The 19,268-nt window shown below is 43.5% G+C and overlaps 1 protein-coding gene across 7 annotated transcripts in view; it reads left to right on the forward strand.

Annotated features, from left to right (window-relative positions):
- The window catches only part of fbrsl1 (fibrosin-like 1), a 321,521-nt gene that overhangs the window by 203,752 nt on the left and 98,501 nt on the right, over positions 1–19,268 (forward strand). For 6 of the 7 annotated variants that reach the window (XM_042420893.1, XM_042420897.1, XM_042420892.1 and 3 more), the window contains one exon: positions 10,882–10,911. The exons of the other annotated variant lie outside the window; for it this stretch is intronic. In XM_042420893.1, the coding sequence (XP_042276827.1) occupies positions 10,882–10,911 (30 nt within the window). The remainder of the gene's footprint in view (positions 1–10,881; positions 10,912–19,268) is intronic. 7 annotated transcript variants of the gene reach the window in all.

Consider the following 19,268-nt stretch of genomic DNA (forward strand, 5'->3'; position numbering starts at 1 on the left):
TATTATTATTATTATTATTATTACTATTGTGCCCTAAAAGTATCTGGTTCTCAGAAATCGTAACAGTGACAGTTCCCAAACTTGGCAGATAGGTTGGGAATCTCACCCACTACTCAGACAAAAAAATTATACCAATCGGTCAGATGGTGGCACTATAATAATGAACTTTACGTTTTGGCCCATAACTTTTGAAGTCACCTTCTCTGGGGATATAAAGGTCCCTGGTTCGAGTCCTGGGGTGTCCAATTCAAACTTGCCAACCCTGTGGTAATTTATGCATGTGGCATGTCTTCTGAAGGTCATATTAAGTCAAAGACTGCCCTTCGTGCTTGGACCCTGTTCATTGCTGCTTGCGGCTATATTGTATTTTTCTCAATTGTACGTCTGCTGGTACAACAGAAAATGATTCGAATCATGGCCTGGATAACCCCACTCACAACCAAGTATGCTCTATATGTGAACATCTCTTATTCTTCAATCCTTGGTAATTGCCAGCAGATGCAAATTGAGCTTTGACAGCCTGTAGCAGCAGTACAACTCAAACCCAACCCCCTAATCAACTCAGTGTGATTTAACGGTGCATCCTAAGCATTAGTATTCCAGAGCCGGATCCCTCTTGGATCCAGGCTAGGATTATCCAAGCTCTTAACATCTTAGCTAAGCTGGTTAACACCTGTTTTTATTGACATCTGAACACCATCCTAGGCGCCTCGTCCTCTGTGGTTTTAAAAGATCTTCTCATGCTCTCTCTAGTAGGCTAGTCACTCCTCTTCATCTAGGCTGCAGCCCACTTAAATGATTGTTTTTCCTACCACAAGTATCGGTTACGGGTCAGCAACTTCACTGTGGAGATTAGTAGTTAAATCAGTACATTTACATTCTCAAAAACATAATTATTGCAACCCGATTTGTAATATGGATCCATTAGGGGTGAGTCAGGATACTTTGATGCAGATATAAATCACCTGTGGTTTTTTTGGGTTTTTTTGCTTTGTTTTGTTTTGTTCTGTTTTGTTCTGTTTTGGGTTTTTTTTGCCAGATTCAAGTCTAGACATGAGCTACAATTTTCAAGAATCCCATAATTTACTGTACATTCTTGCTCACATTTTAGAGTAATTTACCAGGGAAAAAAGAAAACAAGCTCTCTTTATGTGTTTATTAGGCCTAATATTTCCATTGGGGCCCACTGACACTAACTGATGTAATATTGTGTAAAAAAACATTCAGGCTGTTGATAAGGCAAGGGAGATTCTGGATAGCAGTGGCTGTGTTGACTCAAAGAAATCCTCACATTACTGCGTGTGTCTGTTTCAAAGAGTCTTGCAAAGGTCAGTGGGGGAAATTTTGAAGAATGTCCCCGGATTTGTCTAAATCATGAGGTATGGATCTTCTTAAGCATTGCTGGCATTAGAGCTGAGCCCTATCAATGATTCCATTAACCTAAATTCCAAACCATGCTTCACAACATGACCATTTTAAGCCCCCCACTCCCCTCTCCCACTCGCATTTCACCAAGCTCTTGATCCCTCGCTATTTAGACAGACGGGAATGAATGATCACTCACATTTGTCTGGCTACCAGCTATGTTTCCTGCCCCAGACGGAATTATCTGTAATATGACCCTATGTTTATCTCTGGCCTTTATGCGTCCACATGTTTGCTGGTTATTTTTTTCTATGCTATAACTGTAACAGAAGCTGATTAGGCAATGGCAGTAGTGATGTGAGATGATAAGGTATTTTGAGTGGACATGGACAGAATCCCAATCTGCTGATTTTTTACCTTTCCTAGATGAACAATAATCATTCCAGGCTAACAGCACTGGAACGAGCAGAGAGGAGAAAGAAACGAGTGTCTGCCTTCATTAGGACAAAGGGAGGGTGAGCAGGAGAGCGTCTGACAAGCCAGTAACGCCTCATTGTCCCTGATCTCAAGTTTCATAAATTTCCACGGCTCTCGTTAAAGGACGTGTCGCTGCTGTCACCAGGCGCTAACTCGTTATCTCCTCAACGCCGTAAAACGCTGTAATTAACATTCAACAACTGTAACCGATCCAGCATTCCTCCTCTCTAGCCGCTAATTGCCACACTATTGTGCTTGCTCATAAGTGGGCCTTTTGTGTGTGTACTTGTGGGTACACATTTCTGTGGTTCATTTTGATTGTAAATAGAGGTGAGAAAGTGGTTCATCTGAGCTTAAAAGTGAAGAGTGTTCTCTGTGTTTTCCTTGTAGGAGTCATTGAGTTTATGCCTCGGTCAAAGACTCATCTAAATAACATTTTTTGGCAATATTTTTTCAGACATCTGGACATTTTAACTGCCTTCTATCCAAGGGCTGGTAAATTAAAGCTTTGTTGACGGATGCTTTTAGTAGACTCCTCATGGGTAACGCAACCTGTATTTTTACCGTTGAAGAGCGCTTTGGAGGCCCATTTGTCGAAATCACAATTACTGTAATTACAAATTTCAAGGCAATGCCTGCCTGTGGTTGTGAGGACATGGAGTGTACACCATTGTGCTGCACCATTCTCCTTTCAGCCATGCACGAGTGCCCCTCTCAAATCATATCCTCCATTGCATCAAATACAACCTCCAGTTGGGAATGTATAGCTGTCATGCTGCTATCCACTTACAACAGCACACAGAGAGAGCTCTCTACTCTTAGTGATATATTTTTTTTCTTTGAAGGCATCAGATTTTCTTTCAGTTTCCTGATGCCCAACGGTGTCAACTCCGTTTTAGTAGGATATGTTTTTGTTTTCTTCTTAGCTGCTCCTGCCTGACCTTACCGGAGCAGCAGCCATCACAACAAAGCTTTATGAATAATTAGTCTGGGTCAACTGATACTCTCCAGCTCCACACACCGCTGTCATCTACTCTGCCAGCGCCAGCCAAAAGCCAATGAACTGTGCTCAATTCTGGTCAATTGAATCACTTGAAGTTGATGCAGGGCTTGTTATTCGAACGTAACTGGGTAGATGTAAGTTGATATGAGGCCTACTCTGAAGGCCAAGTGCAAAACAGGAGAAGGGTTGTCAAATTAGCAGTGTCACAGAGGCCACCTTTGGAGACTTCTATGGTGGTCTGTCACAGATATGCAATCACCTGCTGCTTTATCTGCATGCTGCATTTCATTCTCTGGGGATTAGAGCGAATGCCAGGGTAAGGTTTCCGGGAGCCAAGATGGCCCCAGGAGGATAAACAAAACCAAATGGTTGCATAGTGTTTCTTGTCCTGGTTTCATGTTCGGGTCAGAGGAGATGTGGTGCCGGTGTCTGGGGATTCAGGTGTGTATCTGCAGAATGGGCTAAGAGCTTTATCATGAGACACATTGAAAGAACATGTCTATTGTCACTCATATTGTTTCTTTATATGTGTACTTTGTGTGTATCTTAGTAAGGTGTTGGGCCACTGCTGCCTCAGTGCTCCTTTGCATAGATTCTACAAGTCTCTAAACTACTCAAGGAATGAACACCATTCTTCAAAAAGATATTACCTTATTTGGTGTTATGATGTATGATGGTGGTGAAGAACATTATCTAGCACTTCCCATAGGTGTTCAACTGGGTGACTGCAAAGGCCATAATGTTCATACTCATCAAACTATTCAGTGACCCCTCGCACGCTGTATGGAAGCATCTGCATTCATCTCCATATGTCTCTCAACTTAATTCAAAATGTTCCTTTAACTTGTCTCCTGTTCGTATGTGTCACTGTCACTGATAAACTTGCGTCTATAATTCACAAGACTGAGCTTCAGTTTGTTTTGGGCTGTGGCTTAACCCCATATATAGATAACCTGCTCTTTTAGCAACTCACAGCACGCTTTGTGGTTTTACATGTTTGCACAATAGGCACATAGGTTGTGGTGTTTCTCACATTTTCACAACGGCTCACCACCAACGAAACTGCTGTAGCTGCAGAGTTTTAACTCTCGCTGCCTCTCCCTCTTCCTGTTAGAGTTCCATGGAAATGGTTACTGTCTCAGAAAATATCAATTATTCACCAGATACATGGTGCTGACATTAAGAAAGTGAAACAAGTGTTGAAATCCGTCTTGCACATGTTTGTTTTGTTGGCACTCATTTTGCTGTCAGGACTTTGAAAAACACTAGATATCTTTTTTTTTACCAGCAAACAGCAAACACGTTTAGTTGTTTGCCTAGCAGTAAAAAGCTCCATGCCTCTGTTCATTAGAAACAGGCCTCAAACTCAGGCCATGCAAGGACTCTGCCTTCTTTTTAGGTTGTTATTAGTGTAATATCCTTAGGCTCAATATAGTACCAATGTCAGCTGATGTGTGGTGAAGACACAACGACATGCCTTCAACTAAAGTGCTAAATTGTGTGCTTAATTCATTTTCATGCTCATATTGCCTCTAATTCGACCTGCAACATCAACAAGACTATCTGCAGTCTCCACACTTTCTTGATTGGACATAGATCTGGAAAAAATGATCTCTGACTGTGATGAATTTTATAGATAGGAAAGATGCTGGCATGCAAGTAAAAAGGTCCTTTTACGAGCACCATGAACAAAGGAGAATTTATTCTCCTCAGGGGTTGCAGAGGAGAAGATGGAAAGCATAAATGAGGGAAAGTGTCATCATATGGCTTTTTTTTTATTAGATTGTTAAAGATAGATCTAATTTTAATTTGGGCTAATGCGAGGAACACTATCAGCCATTGACCAAGGGTGTCTTATGACTGACTTGACGTACTTCGCTCAACAGTCTTGTGCTTTTACTCGGCAGTTTCAGTTCAGAGACCAGGCCAAGTGCAGAGACAGGGTAATTTTAAAAGCTCCTATACTCGATGTTCAGTTCATGAACTTCAGCGCCCCACCTCCTGCCTTTCCTTCAGCTCCTGGAAGCACAACTATATTAGAATCTCCCAGAGAGCGTCAAGCAAGACTGCTGCTTCTGTTTACAGGCTATTCAATCACTCTAAGTACTAGTGGCAGACTGATTTTCTTGGAAACACATTTGCCACAATCCTCCCCTAGCTCCTTACATGCAAGGTATTTATCATATGAAAATTTGGAACTGTCTGACTTGCCTGTTTTACTAGCGTTGTCCTAGAGCTGGGACTGGTAAAACATTGTAATATATGTACTGCAGTCAAAATTGAACATAAAAATATCCCCCGAATACTGTGAGATTTACACTCTGTCAGAGGGAAGTGGTTACTTTTATAACACCATCGCACTGGAGATAACATCTCACAGCTTACAAGTAGTCTTGCGGTAAAAATGGGTCATTTGTTTTTATTTGCTTTTTTTTAGTTCTCAGTGACACACACAGAAAACAGTTGTGTACTTTAAGCAAAAGTCCAGATGAAAAAAGCAGCTGCAGTGACAATTTGTTTTTAGCCTACTTAGCATTTGTAGCTGCTGGAAATACTGCAGTGTGCCACCTCATATCACATATTGTGTGTGTCCTCGGACTGTATGTGTGTGTGGGTGTGTGTGAGAGTGCATGTGTGTATGCACTAGTGACCTCAAAGCTGGCGACAGGCCCTGCTAACAGCTGGTTTTCTGCCAGTTTTTCTGCAAGGCTATGAGAAAATTAGCTGAGCTGTGTGGGGGCTCCTAGCACCCTAATATAGCATTAAGCAGGATGACCGAGCTCACGCAAGATTGATGATTGTTGTCTAACCGACCGCACATTGCATTTTTAGCATGAGCCCTTGTTCTCAAGGTCAGAGGTCAGAGGTCACATCCATAAACTCAAGTACAGGCAGCCTTTTCTCACACCACAGTTTGCTCATTACCTCAGATAAGAGCCAGAGGTATTTCTAATGTTAGATTATTGTATAGGTTTCTAACACAACCACATAAAACTATAATTTTACATCTACAGTATTACCACTGCTATGCCATAATGGCTAAAATGTCAGTTTAAGTCATCACTGAACTGCAATAAAAGATCAAGCTGTGAGACCCTCCCAGCATCCATGTAATAAACAACATGCAGGGGATTGACTGTCAGCATGTTTTTAATCATGTCTGCTCCGTCTTCATCTCTTTCAAGCCTTGCTCTTTTCTCTTTGCTCTTTTTTTTTTTTTTGTCGGCCTCCCTCTGACCTGTCTGTTTACCCAGCATCCCCCTCTGTAATGGGAAGCGCTCGTTCATCTGCCATGTTTAAACTGCAGACAGGATTAACTTGGCTCAAGACTTAATGCACATGCACAGTCACCCCATGCTCTGTTTGCTGTTTCCAGGCCGCAGATCGACAAGCAGCTCTTTTAGACTTCCCTCTCTCCCGTTCTCCGTCTCTCTGGGCTCCTCTGCCTCCTCCTTCTCCTTCGTCCTCATTTCGCCTGAATTAATTGAGTTCTCATTTTTGTGAGAAAGCTCACAGGAGGGCTGTGTAAGGAGAGAGAAGAGTGATGGAAAGAATGAGAGAGACAGAGGGAGATCAGTGGCAGAAGCCTAGGGGGCATAGCTCTCTCAGAGGTAGGCAGTCACCAGTTTCCTGGGGGACGCTGAGGCCCCTCTGCAGTGACTTATATCTTTATCCTCACAACAGTCACCCCTCAGAACTTCAGGGAAGACTCATAGGCTGGTGGTCAGAAAGATGTGCTTATTCACCCACCAGCTCAGGGGAGACTGCCACTTAATTTAATCTCTTTGTTTCTGTTAAGGTAAGATGTGGAAAAACTGGCAAAATGTCCTATTCAAATACTGAAATACCTTTTTTTTAGGTCTTTCATAAAAAGACAAGTAAGACACACAAAAAGTGACTTCTTAATCAACACATTTATTGAATAAAATTTGTTACACCCACCCTTCTTATTTAATAGTGCTGTTTCTTTTGCTGCTAAGTATGAAACTAGCAGCCAAGGTTAGCAACAACCAAGGGCATAGGTTTAGTTTTAACTTTGATAGGGACTTTTTTTGTCGGAGAACCAGTATGCACAATTGTGTTTTCGTGTTTTTGCTCTCTATCTTTTTCCATATTCCATTTCACATGAACAAACAAACTGCTTGAATCTGCCAAATCAAGTAAACATGTGTTTACTTGATTCAGTGTGCAATACTTGCCTAAAACAGGAACTTGTGTCATGGAATTTATTAACAGATATTTCACACCTAATTTTATTAATATGAACCAGAGACTACATTTAATATTAAAAAATTACATTTTCAATATAAATGTTACAAGAACAGTAATGACAACCTGACTGAACCATCTGTCTGCTGTAAACTATTTTCAAACCTCACTTGAGACTCTGTAGCTCTATCCTCTCTGTCTTTTGATTTGGCTACCCAACACAAGAGTTTCCTGCAGCTATTAGAGTTATGCTTCAACCTATCTTCACATCATCCCAAAACCTCCACTTGTATTTATCGTTCAACAGACTTTGTCCACCCAAGTAGCCTACTTTTTACAGAAAACACACTGACCCGGCAATTTGTACTCGTAACATTATGAGTAGTTAAAATGACAATATTGACTGAGATCACTAAAATATTTCTCAAGACAATTCCTTAAAACCATGACATAGGTGGGTGCATGTCCTTACCCTACAAACCCAAGTCTACACCTATGGCAACAACCAAACCAGGCAATACAAGCCAATCAAGTAATGTTTAAAAGAAAGTAAATTTTAGAAACTACCCTGCTCAGCCAACACAGCTTCCACTGTGCAGAGTTGGGGGTGTCATGTAATGCTACCACAAACTGAATCCCAAAGTGCTAAATATGTGACCCAATGACTAGGTGGTATTGCTGTGGAAATTATCGAAAGGCTGAAAGGTGTATTGTATTTTGTTCTTGTCCAATTCATCATGAATACTAGAGGTGGAAGTAGAAGGCAAGATGTACACCTGCATACTCTACCTTGGCCTGAACCCTTTCAATTATGAACCATTACAACTTCTTCCCTTGCAATATTCATTCACGAGTAGATCACTCCTTCAGATGTCTTAGGTTGCTGTAAGTTGAGATAAACACTTGCCGAGTTGTTACAGCCAATCGCCCGCCTCTATTCCTCAATGTCACTGCCTTAGCACTCAATAATTCAAAGCTTGGCGGTAATGAGCTCCCCGTAGGCCCTGTCCCCAAGGAGCCTCCCCACTGTGCCTACACTGTAATGTAGTTATATCTCGTGTCAGCTTTCAAATCAATTACATTTCTATCTGATGGCTATGTAATTGCGCCTGATTGAGTTTTTGGCACGCCAGCCAAGTGTGTGGTTCCCAAACTCAAGCCAGTCAAAACAGGAAGCTTCATCAAATGAAACTGTATTTCATCCTGATTGAGGCTGCTTGCATGATAAGCACAACTGTAATTATGATAATAATAACAATAGCAATCTGTGTTTTCTCAGCTTTGGTGGATTTTTTTTCTTTGCTCTCCAGATGAAATTTTGCCCCAAGGACTACGAGCATTTGCTTTACTCAAGATGTAAAGGCTGATTTGATTGTTTGTAGCATGTGCAATTTAGCAGATTAAATGCAAACCATAATGCTTTTGTATAAATGTAAGTGTCTGGAGTCTCAGTTGTAGTGCAGCAGACCTTTTCTGCGTCACTACACTTTGTGCCCAATGATCTTTACATGTTGTGCTTATATTTTGATGTCAGACATATAGTGTTCCAATGCCAACAGAAGTCATACTGCCTATTGGCATAATGCCTAGAAATAACAAGCTAGCCTCTTAGCTACAGCATTTAGCTGACAGCTAAGGTCAGAGACATATTTTTGTATGTGTCAGATCTCTCAGGGACCAAGGTTATTTACAGAAGATTGGATGGAATGACAGATGGATGGATGGACAGACAGACGGACGTCCAACAATGGATGGCTGGACAGACATCAACAGACAACTGACAGACAGACAGATGAATGGATGTATAGATGGGAGGATGGATGGACAGACAAATGTATGCATGAATGGATGGATGGATGGATGGATGGATGGATGTACAGATGGATGGATCAACAGAATGCATGGCTGGATGGACAGAGGGAATACTCTAATGGAGTGGTATTGAGATAGATGAGGGGGAGGATGCTGTGGTTAGGTGCATAAGCAACTAAATAGTGATGAATTGTGGCTGCTGTCAGCAGCACTAAGTATAACAGACATAGTAAAACAGCCTGGCTCATCCATAATCAGTAGACAAAGATTGTCTTCATGCCAGAAGAGAACTTCTCTGGAAATAAAGCACTGAGACCATCTACCAATCTGTCTTTCTATCCTCTATTCATCATCCCTTTTCTTTTTATATCCCCTTACTCTTGGTGTTCTTGCCCTTTAAATCTCTTCACTTGTATTATTCTCTCTTCATTTCTCTTCTTAAGGCTTTGCGTCTCTCTGTCTGTCTCTCTCTCTCCCACACTGTCTTTTGTGTTAACAGCCTTCCATTTTTGTGCAGTGGGGGAGCCACTGGGTGCACATCTACAATCTTGCCTTTCATTTCATGGCTTCTGGAAATGGATGTTTTACTGCCTTCATTAAGGCATGCAGCAGTCAGCGCCGTGTTTTCCCTCTGAAGTTTAGCTCCATGAACCTCACCATTAGAGGACATTATGGCCCCAGATTTCAGGGCACAGTGGAACACTGTATAATTTGATTAGCGTTATTAATCAAGTGGAATACTGCTCCTTTCGCCCCCATCTTCCCAATCTCCCTCCCCTCCCCCTCGTCCTTTTTGCGATTTCACTTCTGCTTTCAAACCCTTTAGACGTTCCTTTTCCTTTCCTCTTCCTCCTCCGCTTATCCATGCCCCTCTCTGTTGCTGGCATTGCAACACACATGCAGTGAAAGTGATAAAAAAAAAAGGCCTTACGCCTTCCCTTTTAAAAACAATGATTTACCACTTGTTTTTTTCTCCCCCTTCCCAAACCCCCACCCCCCTCCAAGCCATGCCCCCCTCTCCTAGCCCAGGACATAAATCAATTGAGATGAAAGTTCCATAATTGTGCTTGCTGGGAGGGATTTGAGCAAAATTGCGCTATGAATTTTTTAAAGGGAATTTTTACTAGCTGTTCAACGAGACTTGGGCGGCGAAGGAAGGTGAGGCCACAAGGATTTATGGGCCTGGATTCTTCATTACTGAAGTAATTTTCCTGCAAATGATAGTGCAGCACCCTGGAGGGGGGAGCCCTGCCCGCCTGGGAGAGTACAAACCTGCTTAATCTCTCGTGGAGAGAGAGCAGCTCAGAGCACTAATATCATCTGTACGGGACTGAGGCTCCATTTGTTAACATCTAAACTGCAGCTAGTGTATTTGTGATTCATAGTAATTGATTGCTCAAATTCATTCTAAGAGTAGCTACACAAGTTAATTTCATCACAAAGGCTAGTTTTGTTTGAACTGCTAGTAAACATGCTCCAGGGACATTTATGTGTATATATATATATGTATATATATATATATATATATATATATGTATATATGTATATATATATATATATATATATATATATATACTGTTTTCACAAAATATGTACATTTTGTCATCAAATAATTTTTCAGTTTGAATTGTCTAAAGGCAAAGGTTGGGTGGTAGATGCATTAGCTGCATATGTACACTGTAGTAGCTAAGGGATTAACTAGTCTAGACATTACATAGGCTACTATAAAATAAAAATGGAAGTGAGTGAAGAACAAGGAGTTTAAGGGTAGACAAGATCACTTTAATGGATACCAAATGCTTTTTCCTTTTCTCTCTCTGTCGTTGACACTGTCATCTATGTGTAGTATGTACTGTATGTTCATCCTCGTGCTGATTAAGACCTGCTTTGCCAAGCTGTCATATTGTTTCTTCAGCAAAGGTCTCTACCTTTCTCTCCACCTTTGGTCTTTCCTCCCTCCTCATTTTAACCTTCCTCAGTCCAATATGGCTGACGTTCTGTCTCCATCTCTTTAGGTGCAGCCAGCAGCAGTGGCCCTCCTCAAGGTTAGTGCGTCCACGATGCCAGGTCTCATTCTGTATCCTGCCTGCCGTCCACTCAATTTTACAGCTCAGTAGCTTGAGAAGCAGTGGGGGTAAATCTGCGGCAAGAAGGAGAAAGAGAGAGAGGGGAGGAGAAAGGGAGAAACAGAATTATTGTGCACCCTGTCACCGATTGAAGTGGATCTCATTCCAGGCACACTAACAACTCAAGACAATTAGTCACTTCTCACTAGGCCAGACCTGAGACTCACTTGTGGACCAAAAAGAGGCAGGGAGTAGAAGACCCACAAGCATGGCTAAGCATTGCAGTTATAGGAGTGGCTCAGTGGAGAGACAGGCAACTTATGGATGAAATGGCTCTGAGCTCTACTGCAATGGCTCCTTGGGTCCTTTTGTGCAACACTGAGATAAAAATAGGAGTATGGGACTTGGGATACATGCATTGATAATTCATAAAGACTTAAAAATATGTATGAATATCAATTATCATTCTTCTCATTGGCATGTGTTTGACTAATGTCGCCAGACTCTAATGCAAATAGTTTCCCAAAAGTGAAAATAATGCAGTAAATATCTATTTTCATGTTTGTCTCTACAGATAAATAATGTGTCATGCATAGGCTTTACTTCATAACATTCTTCAAGATATACAAAGATAGCAATGTCAGTAATTGGTTACGTTCCACCTATTAGTCGGTTGAAGGTAGTTTGCTGCCAAAGATGAGCCCTGAAGCTTCAGCCACCACATGTTCCAGAACAAAAGTGAAGCATGACTAAGGTGGGTGGTGCGTGGAAGATCAGGGAGTAGGAAGAGAGAAAAGTTTGTCCTGGGCCCTCTGCAGAGACGCAGCGTGACCAATTGAGGTGAAGGGGATGAATGAGGCCATTCACTGGGCCTAATGAAAGAGCTCCTGCTGGGCCCTGAATGAGGGTGGGCCCATCTGCACCACATAGGCGTGCACAAACCAGTGACCTCGAAAATTACCCAGGAAGCACTTTGGGACAGTCACCCCAGCAACAGGCTGGGGTTCACATGGAAACCAGGCGCTTCAATCAATGCCTGGCAGCTTCTTAAACAGTGCAAAGTTTTTCTGTGTATTGAAAGAACTCTGTGTGAAATCAACTTCGAGGGACACCCCCCAGTTTTTTTAAAGGGGGGAGCTGCCAATGATTGTCCCATGTGAAAATGTCCAGGAGCTCTCACCAGCTTTGAGAGGTGTGGGATGCTGCCCTCAGGACTTTTCCTCTCAAGACACAAAGACCGGTTTGTCCAAGCTACATGTACATGTGCTGCCTGTGTGTATATGCAGTGATGTCTGTAGGTTAATTAGGTTCAAGGGATGTACAGCGACAGGTTTAGGAGGCTGTGAAATAGATCCGATTTCAGAGATTCCAGATGAAGAGAGAAACACCCCTGGGGACTGGACATTAAGTTTACAAGCATCCTCAAGGATCTGGTTCATTGGATTGTATCTGTGTTATTTGGTTTAATATATTCAGTCTTGATGAGCCAGAGGCATGCAGGTCATTGAAGTTCCATTCCCGTCTCAGTTCCCTCACGGAACTTTTGACAGCGTGAAATGACAATCCGCCCCTGCACGCATCTCCCACGTCAAAAAGTAATGAGATTGTGCTGCTGGAAATATCACTACAAAGCATCAGGCCTGCACTCGGGTCTGACTGCACCTTCAAACAGCGCTGCCTGCCAGCTCGCCTGCCTCGCCTGCCTGCTGAAAAAGAAACGAACAAAAACAATCAGAATCAGAGACAGAGAAACGGCAAGGGAAGCTCCCCACACGGAGACAAACGAACACGCCAGGGCTTTCATCCTGAGAGTGATTAGCCATCCGAAACGTTTTAAAACCCTGCTTTGAGTGTGTTCCTCAAACGAAAGAGTTCCATTGAGGAGTGGTGGTGAGATGTTTCTCGCTGGGAAGTGCGAGTGATCTAGTCTCTAATTGTGGCGTCGCTGACAAGGCTGGTGTGGCTGGGAGCTTTTTAAGCGGGGCTTTTTGCTACGCTCTTGTTCCCTTCCTGTCAGATCCACCACCAAAGGCACCAGGGAACAAAAAGACCCCTCAGATTCTGTTCTTACATCCATCTGCCTATTGCTTTGTGCATAAATACAGCCCTAATTTAACACACTAATAGGCCCTGATGCTGGCCTAATGGCCTACCAATACTACAATAGGTGCTGTAAATACAGTGTTTGGTTGCAGATATGTGGAATTAACCTAACATAGTTTTCAGTCTGTATAATTGCTGACTTTGTCTCACTCTTGTTCCTTCATATTTCATTGATCGAAGTCTCTCGGCTTTAGAGAAGCTGCAAAGATTATGACACATTGGCAATAGTGTTACCCCTCTTCTGCAGTATAGCAGGAACAAAGTCATGTTCAAGGTCTTTGAGCACCGTTCAGTAGAGCTGGTAGAAGCCTTCAGAATATGGCAAGAAAAAACTTTTGGATTCTCTACTGTTCAGAAGCCAGGTTGTCGAAGATTTGAGGAATAGAAGAGAGGCAGTTTGAAGAATCAAAGAATCAGTGATGGGGGTGGGGGGTGGCCGGGGGTGTTAGAGAAGAGAGGAAAGGAGTGAAACCCAAGCTCATAAAAATCAGTATTATAACAACATTAATTGATGCTGCTGAGTGCCATATGTGACGCCATATGGAAAAGCTGCCCCAGAGGCCTGCTATAATAGACAGCCCGCAGTGGTGCACACAACTTGGCACATATACAAACAAGGGACGTCCCATTAATATCAGCCACACAGACCGAGCAGGAGACAGTGGGAGAGGGAGTGAGAGGGTGTTTGAGGGAGGCGAGAAAATAAAGAGGGGGGACTGAGTTACCTTGTGTTTTGTTTGGTTGCCATCTTCAGCCCTCATTTTTGACTAATCATCCACCTGCCTTATACTATATTTTCTACCAAATGAAGGGATTTACTGTATTTGGAAATATGTATACATTCACAATTCTAGCTTCTCTACTCCCACGGTTCCTTAATTACAGTAATAAATGGCCCCTCCCTTCTGGGTTGATCAGACCGCCCTCTGTCCGCCCAACTGTCACTCCCACCACAGATGCCCAGTAGTCCTTTCATTACATACACACACAGAGACATACACTTCAGCAGGTGAGGTGATTCATGGCATCTTGACAAAGACGGCGTGAACAAGCTCTGTTTAACCTCTTCTGTGCCTAATCGCAGGGCAGCCATTATTTACTACCGCTGTCCACAGTTTCCACTGCTTGGTTGCTCACCACTCTGTCTCTCTCTAGCACTGCATTTATTTCATATGACAGAGACATTGTGTTGATGCAGCCATTCTGCTAGAAATTACATTACATCTAAATGCCATTTTATAGCAGGTAAATATTGTACGAATGATTTTTTTTAAACAGAATTAATGAAGTGAATAAATTATATCTTTTGAGTAGTTTCAAGAACACAAAATGCAATGGGAAGGCTCAGTGTTTTGGGGAACAATCCAGTATTTTGTGAACCTAAATGTATTAATTGACATGCACATGCAACTAATGATTAGTTTTAAGAATGAATAATCTGTTCATTATTAACAGTCCAAAACTAAAAGATATTTAAGAGACAGAAAAAACTGCCAATTCTCACATTTAAGAGGCTGGAAGCAAATATTAGGCGTGTTGCTTGAAAAGTGACATAAATGGTTAATTGATCATTAAAATTGTTGTTGCATAAATCTCTATTGATTGAATAATTGTTTCAACATTTGTGGCCTCTAACTCTAACCCTTATGGCAGCGAGATAGCTTGAATCAAGTTCAAACTCTTTGAAGTTGTTGCTTTCATCCTGTGAGGTTGTGTGTGCCAGCAGATCTGCAGGCAGACATGGAATCCTCCTTTATGGCCCCATATGGCCTGGATATACACGTATCCATTTCTGTATGAGGTTTACCTGACTCTTCTGGCATGAGCAGAGCAAGGAAGGAGAAAGACAGATCCTGAAGAAACAGAATTGTCAGCCATTCTGTTGAGTTTCATAGAATGTGAGGCGAAACAAGAATAGCGTACAGCTGTTTCCTCCTTGACACAGAGGGAGGCAGATGAAGAGCAAAAGAGAGAAAAGAGAGAAAGACTGAGGGAGGAAGAGGGAGAGCGGGAGAGAGCTCTCCGCTCTGTGATGTGCACTGATGTAGCTCCAGCTCTAGGTCAAACGCTGCCGGTGTTTTGTGTTCATCTTCGTCTCGTCTCTCCAGTGCTCCTCTAAATTATTCACAGCCTGAAGATGTGCAATGTGGCTGCCTCCTCCCTTCCTCTCTCCTCCTTCATTCTACATTGCTCTCTGTTTCTCATCCCTTCCTTACTCTCTCATGTGATGGCTTGTTTCAGAGGCAATGAATAGAAGTTTCTCCTTGCAAGCTGGTTAATCCCCGCACCCCACATCCACTCATCTACCATCAACCACCCACCTTTCATCACTGACTCCATCTCTTGCACTCCTCCTTTCATCCCTTCTCGTCCCTCACTCGCCTCTTCTGGCTGCCAGACTGGAGCCAGCCGCTTCTTTTCTGAGGGGGAGGCAGCCAGCTGTTAGCAACAACTGCTCAGTAGCTCCTGCTCTCCGCTTGCATCTCTCTACCTCTTTCAGTCATTTCATAAGATCCACGATGAAGGGGTAGGGTTGACAGCACGTTTCCCCCCTCTGTTTCTTTTTTTCTCTCTTCTAAACTCTATAATGATTTCCAGTGACTTTGTGCTTATTTTATCTATCTGAATTCGAACCCCAAGTGCACACTAAATCCTCAGGCCAGTCGATTGTACTGATTAAAGATGTGCCCATCAGTCATTTTACCTTTAAAAGACTGCCCATGGTGTGAAGATGGAGGGAGCTGCTAGAAACCAAGGACATATTGGGGCTAGTGTTTGGTGGTATGATGATATATACCGTAACACCACACAAAGTTTGTCATCCATCAGGAATTTTGTTTTACCGTTTATACTGAGGCATTTATCCTTTCAACCACCCCTTCATAGGGTTCAGCCAAACACATATGTAGGACCTCTTTGTCTGATATTGTGGTCTTAAAAACAGAGACTGTCCTCCCAAGAAAAAGGAGACTATTCCTCATTTCAGTAAATGCCCCAAAACGATATGAGTTTATGATCAAGTGACAAAGCCTTATAGTGGCTGTAGGAGTTATGACTCTTTTCCGCCAGTAGCAAAGGAGGAAACAGTGTGACGTTATTATAGAGCGATAAAAAGTCATACTTCAACACCGGAGACAGCAGTTTGTTTCCTGCTTCCTACCAACAGTGAACATAATATGTGTCATTCTGGATGGCATGGACCAACAGCATATTTTGTCCTTTAATTGGAGGACTTGTAGTATAAACCGCCGGGTTTTGTAACAGATTATTATTGTCATGTTAACTAGGAAGATGCAAGTATTAAATCCTGTTTGGACAGCAGGGGTTAGAGGATGAGGTGTGCCCCTTGTGGCCACCTGGAGAGAGAACAGAGCAGAGAGAGGAGTTGAATCCAGTTGCAGCCGTTGCCACAGGACACTCATTTGTAATTCTGTCCCCTGCCTACAATAACGTTTGATCATTGCATAGGGGGGGCAGGAGGTACAGGGAGGGGGAAGGGACTGAAGCTTTCTCCCTCTCTTCAATCCCCCTCCCCAAACCCCTACCCGCCCTCTTGCAATTGCTGTCACCCAGTATGAATGCCCCCTCTGGCCCGATGACAAGTCTAGCGTGAAACGCTTGGCTGCCCCCTTAAATTAGCAGTAGAGCCCCCCGGCGGCACATGCTTCTCATGACCAGCACACAGTGGGCCGCCGCCAGATTCTTTTCATTACGGCTGTGGCCTGCCAGCCCCCTGACTCTACCTCCTTCTGCCTCTCCCTCCATCCCCACCTCCCTCTCCTCCTCATTCCCCCTGTGCATCGGCCAGAGCTCAGTAAACAGCATCTGTAGTGCTCATCACATTACTGTCGTAGGGAAGAGAAGGAAAGAGGGAGCCAAGGTCTCTGTGGGTGTTGCTGTTATTTCTGTGTATCTAAGTGTTTTTATGTGTGCATACAGTATGTGATTTTGTGTGATTGTGCATAGTATGTATATGCATGCATTTGCGCTGTGTGTACATGTCTCTGTGTGTTGGCTTGACAGGATTAGTGAGAGAGAGAGCTTGTAGTAGCAGTGCAGAGAGTGAGAAAGAGCGAGAGAGGAGGGGAGTAGCAGTACAGAGCGATGCCTGGAGGCTCAATCTGTTCCTCACTGAGCTACATCAGTGTTGGAGACGGCGGCTCGGGCCGCGGGGAAGCCTCCACTCGCTCCATCAAACTGTCAGGCAGCCAGCGGAGCTGCACAGGGAGACTCTCAGCTGCCCCCAGGGCCAGTTCAAGTCAACATCCCATTTCCTTGCCTCCTCGCCTAATTTCTCCTACGCCCTGACTTAAATTTCCAATGCCCAGTGTCTGCTGCTGCAGCTCAGCAGCACCGGGCCTGGGGCCATGTCAAAACACTGGGAGGTGCTGAGGGTTGTACATGTGTGTATTTGAGTGTGCGTTCACCTCTGAAGGCGAGCTATCGAGCTAGCTACAGTCATATGGTCAGCAGAGACAAGAAGAAGCCGAAGGGAGCCTTATGAAAGACGAGGTGAGAAAAAAACATAAATCAGTGGGGTTTTTTCTCTCATTCTCTCTTACCTATGTCCTCATTTTTCTTCCACAACTATATTCATAACACAGTTGTGTATTCCCTGTCCTTTCTGGTTTCTGGCAGTTTTCTTCTTTCTCTCTGAGCTGAATAAATGCTCCCTGTTCCCTCGTACATCTGCCATTACTGTCTGTTTTTCCCTCGCCAAACTACTCCAAGGATCACACCAGCAGCCCAGCCGGCTCTGTCACCCCCCCAGCAAGTGCTGAAAGCAAAGGTTGAGGGATTTCTTGTTGGAAATGACAAGGCGGTCCTTTAATTTAGTGAAGAAGGGGGACAGCTCTTCAAGTTTACCCCCACCACTATCACCATCAATCTTTCCATACATCCCCTCCCCTTCTTCCTCCTCGACCTCACCACATACTTTGCATGGAAGTGAAGCAGAGCGCTGCCAGGTCTCAGTGCTGTTTACATGGACTCTGGGTAATGTTAAAGTCTGCTTAGTTTGGCCCCAGGTCAGGACTATATCTTTCCTCACCCCGACTTGATTTACATGACCCCCGCTGACTCTTCCCTTAAGTGTGTCAGCTCGGAACCAGAGGCCTCTGTGTATCTGGCTAATGCAAAGAGCATTTCTCCAAGCTTGTCTTCTTCAGTCTTCCTTCACTCTCATTCTCTCTGTTCTCTGTCAGTGGGCGTCTGTGAAAGGAGCTTTTGCTGAAGCTGTCTCTCTGTTTGCACAGCCAACTCCAAAGTCCCCGGCTCAAATATGGTTTTACGCGAGAGCCCATCTAGGCCTCTTCTGCTGGTCGATATGATTTTTACCCTGGCAGAGCTTTTTCTCTCAATCTCATTCCCTCTGGAGCCTACATCTTCACTGGGATCAATACTTTCCTAATCCAGAGCTCCTAGGCTGACCCAGGGTAATCAGCTGACTTCCCATGCTGCCTGCTGGTGAGGTCAAGGGTCAAATGGCTGTATAGATTTGATCCTGTGATCAAATCAGTTTGCTAGGTGGTGCTTTCAGACACAGATAGTGAGGTCAAGAACAATCACTTGATTTTTTTTTCTCTTTTGAGTTGACATATTTAAATGCGTGTGAGGTATGTGAACCTTAATATTAATAGAAGAGGATTTTTAAGGTTTTTGCACCAATGTTAAGGTGCACAGTAGTCATGAAGTTGTATGGATATCTGACGCACCCAGAGAGATTTATTTTTTATATGACTATCTTGATTTCATAACAACCCACTCACACGCTTCCAAGCACACATACACACACCACCTCCTCAACTTTTTAGTGACTCATGGCTTTTCTCGGTTCGCTTCAAGGAGAGTGAGAACATAAGAGCATGCAACAAAACATCCTGTTGATAAATTATGAAAGCTGAGTTGAAGTAAGGCTTCAACCTCCACCATAAGGCCAAGGAGACTTTCAGATACCCTGCTGATGTCTTAGGCCTTGCAGGAGGTCCTCCAGCGGACCTTGGGCTCTGATTCTACACCCCATCAGAGTGGCCACCGCATCGTCGTCTCCACACTTCATCCCAGCAGCCGCAGGAGGGAAATTACAGGAGGAAATTGGTGTTGTTCCACCAGTATCAGACACTGCTTTGGTCCTCGACTATCTAAATGGACCATTACCCCCTCTGTGTGTTCTCACTCTAGGAGATCGAGGTTTGTCAGTAGTCTCTCCCTTACAATCAGGGGTATGTCAGTAT

The sequence above is a fragment of the Thunnus maccoyii genome, chromosome 9 (genome assembly GCF_910596095.1).
Source record: "Thunnus maccoyii chromosome 9, fThuMac1.1, whole genome shotgun sequence".
Taxonomy (NCBI): domain Eukaryota; kingdom Metazoa; phylum Chordata; class Actinopteri; order Scombriformes; family Scombridae; genus Thunnus; species Thunnus maccoyii.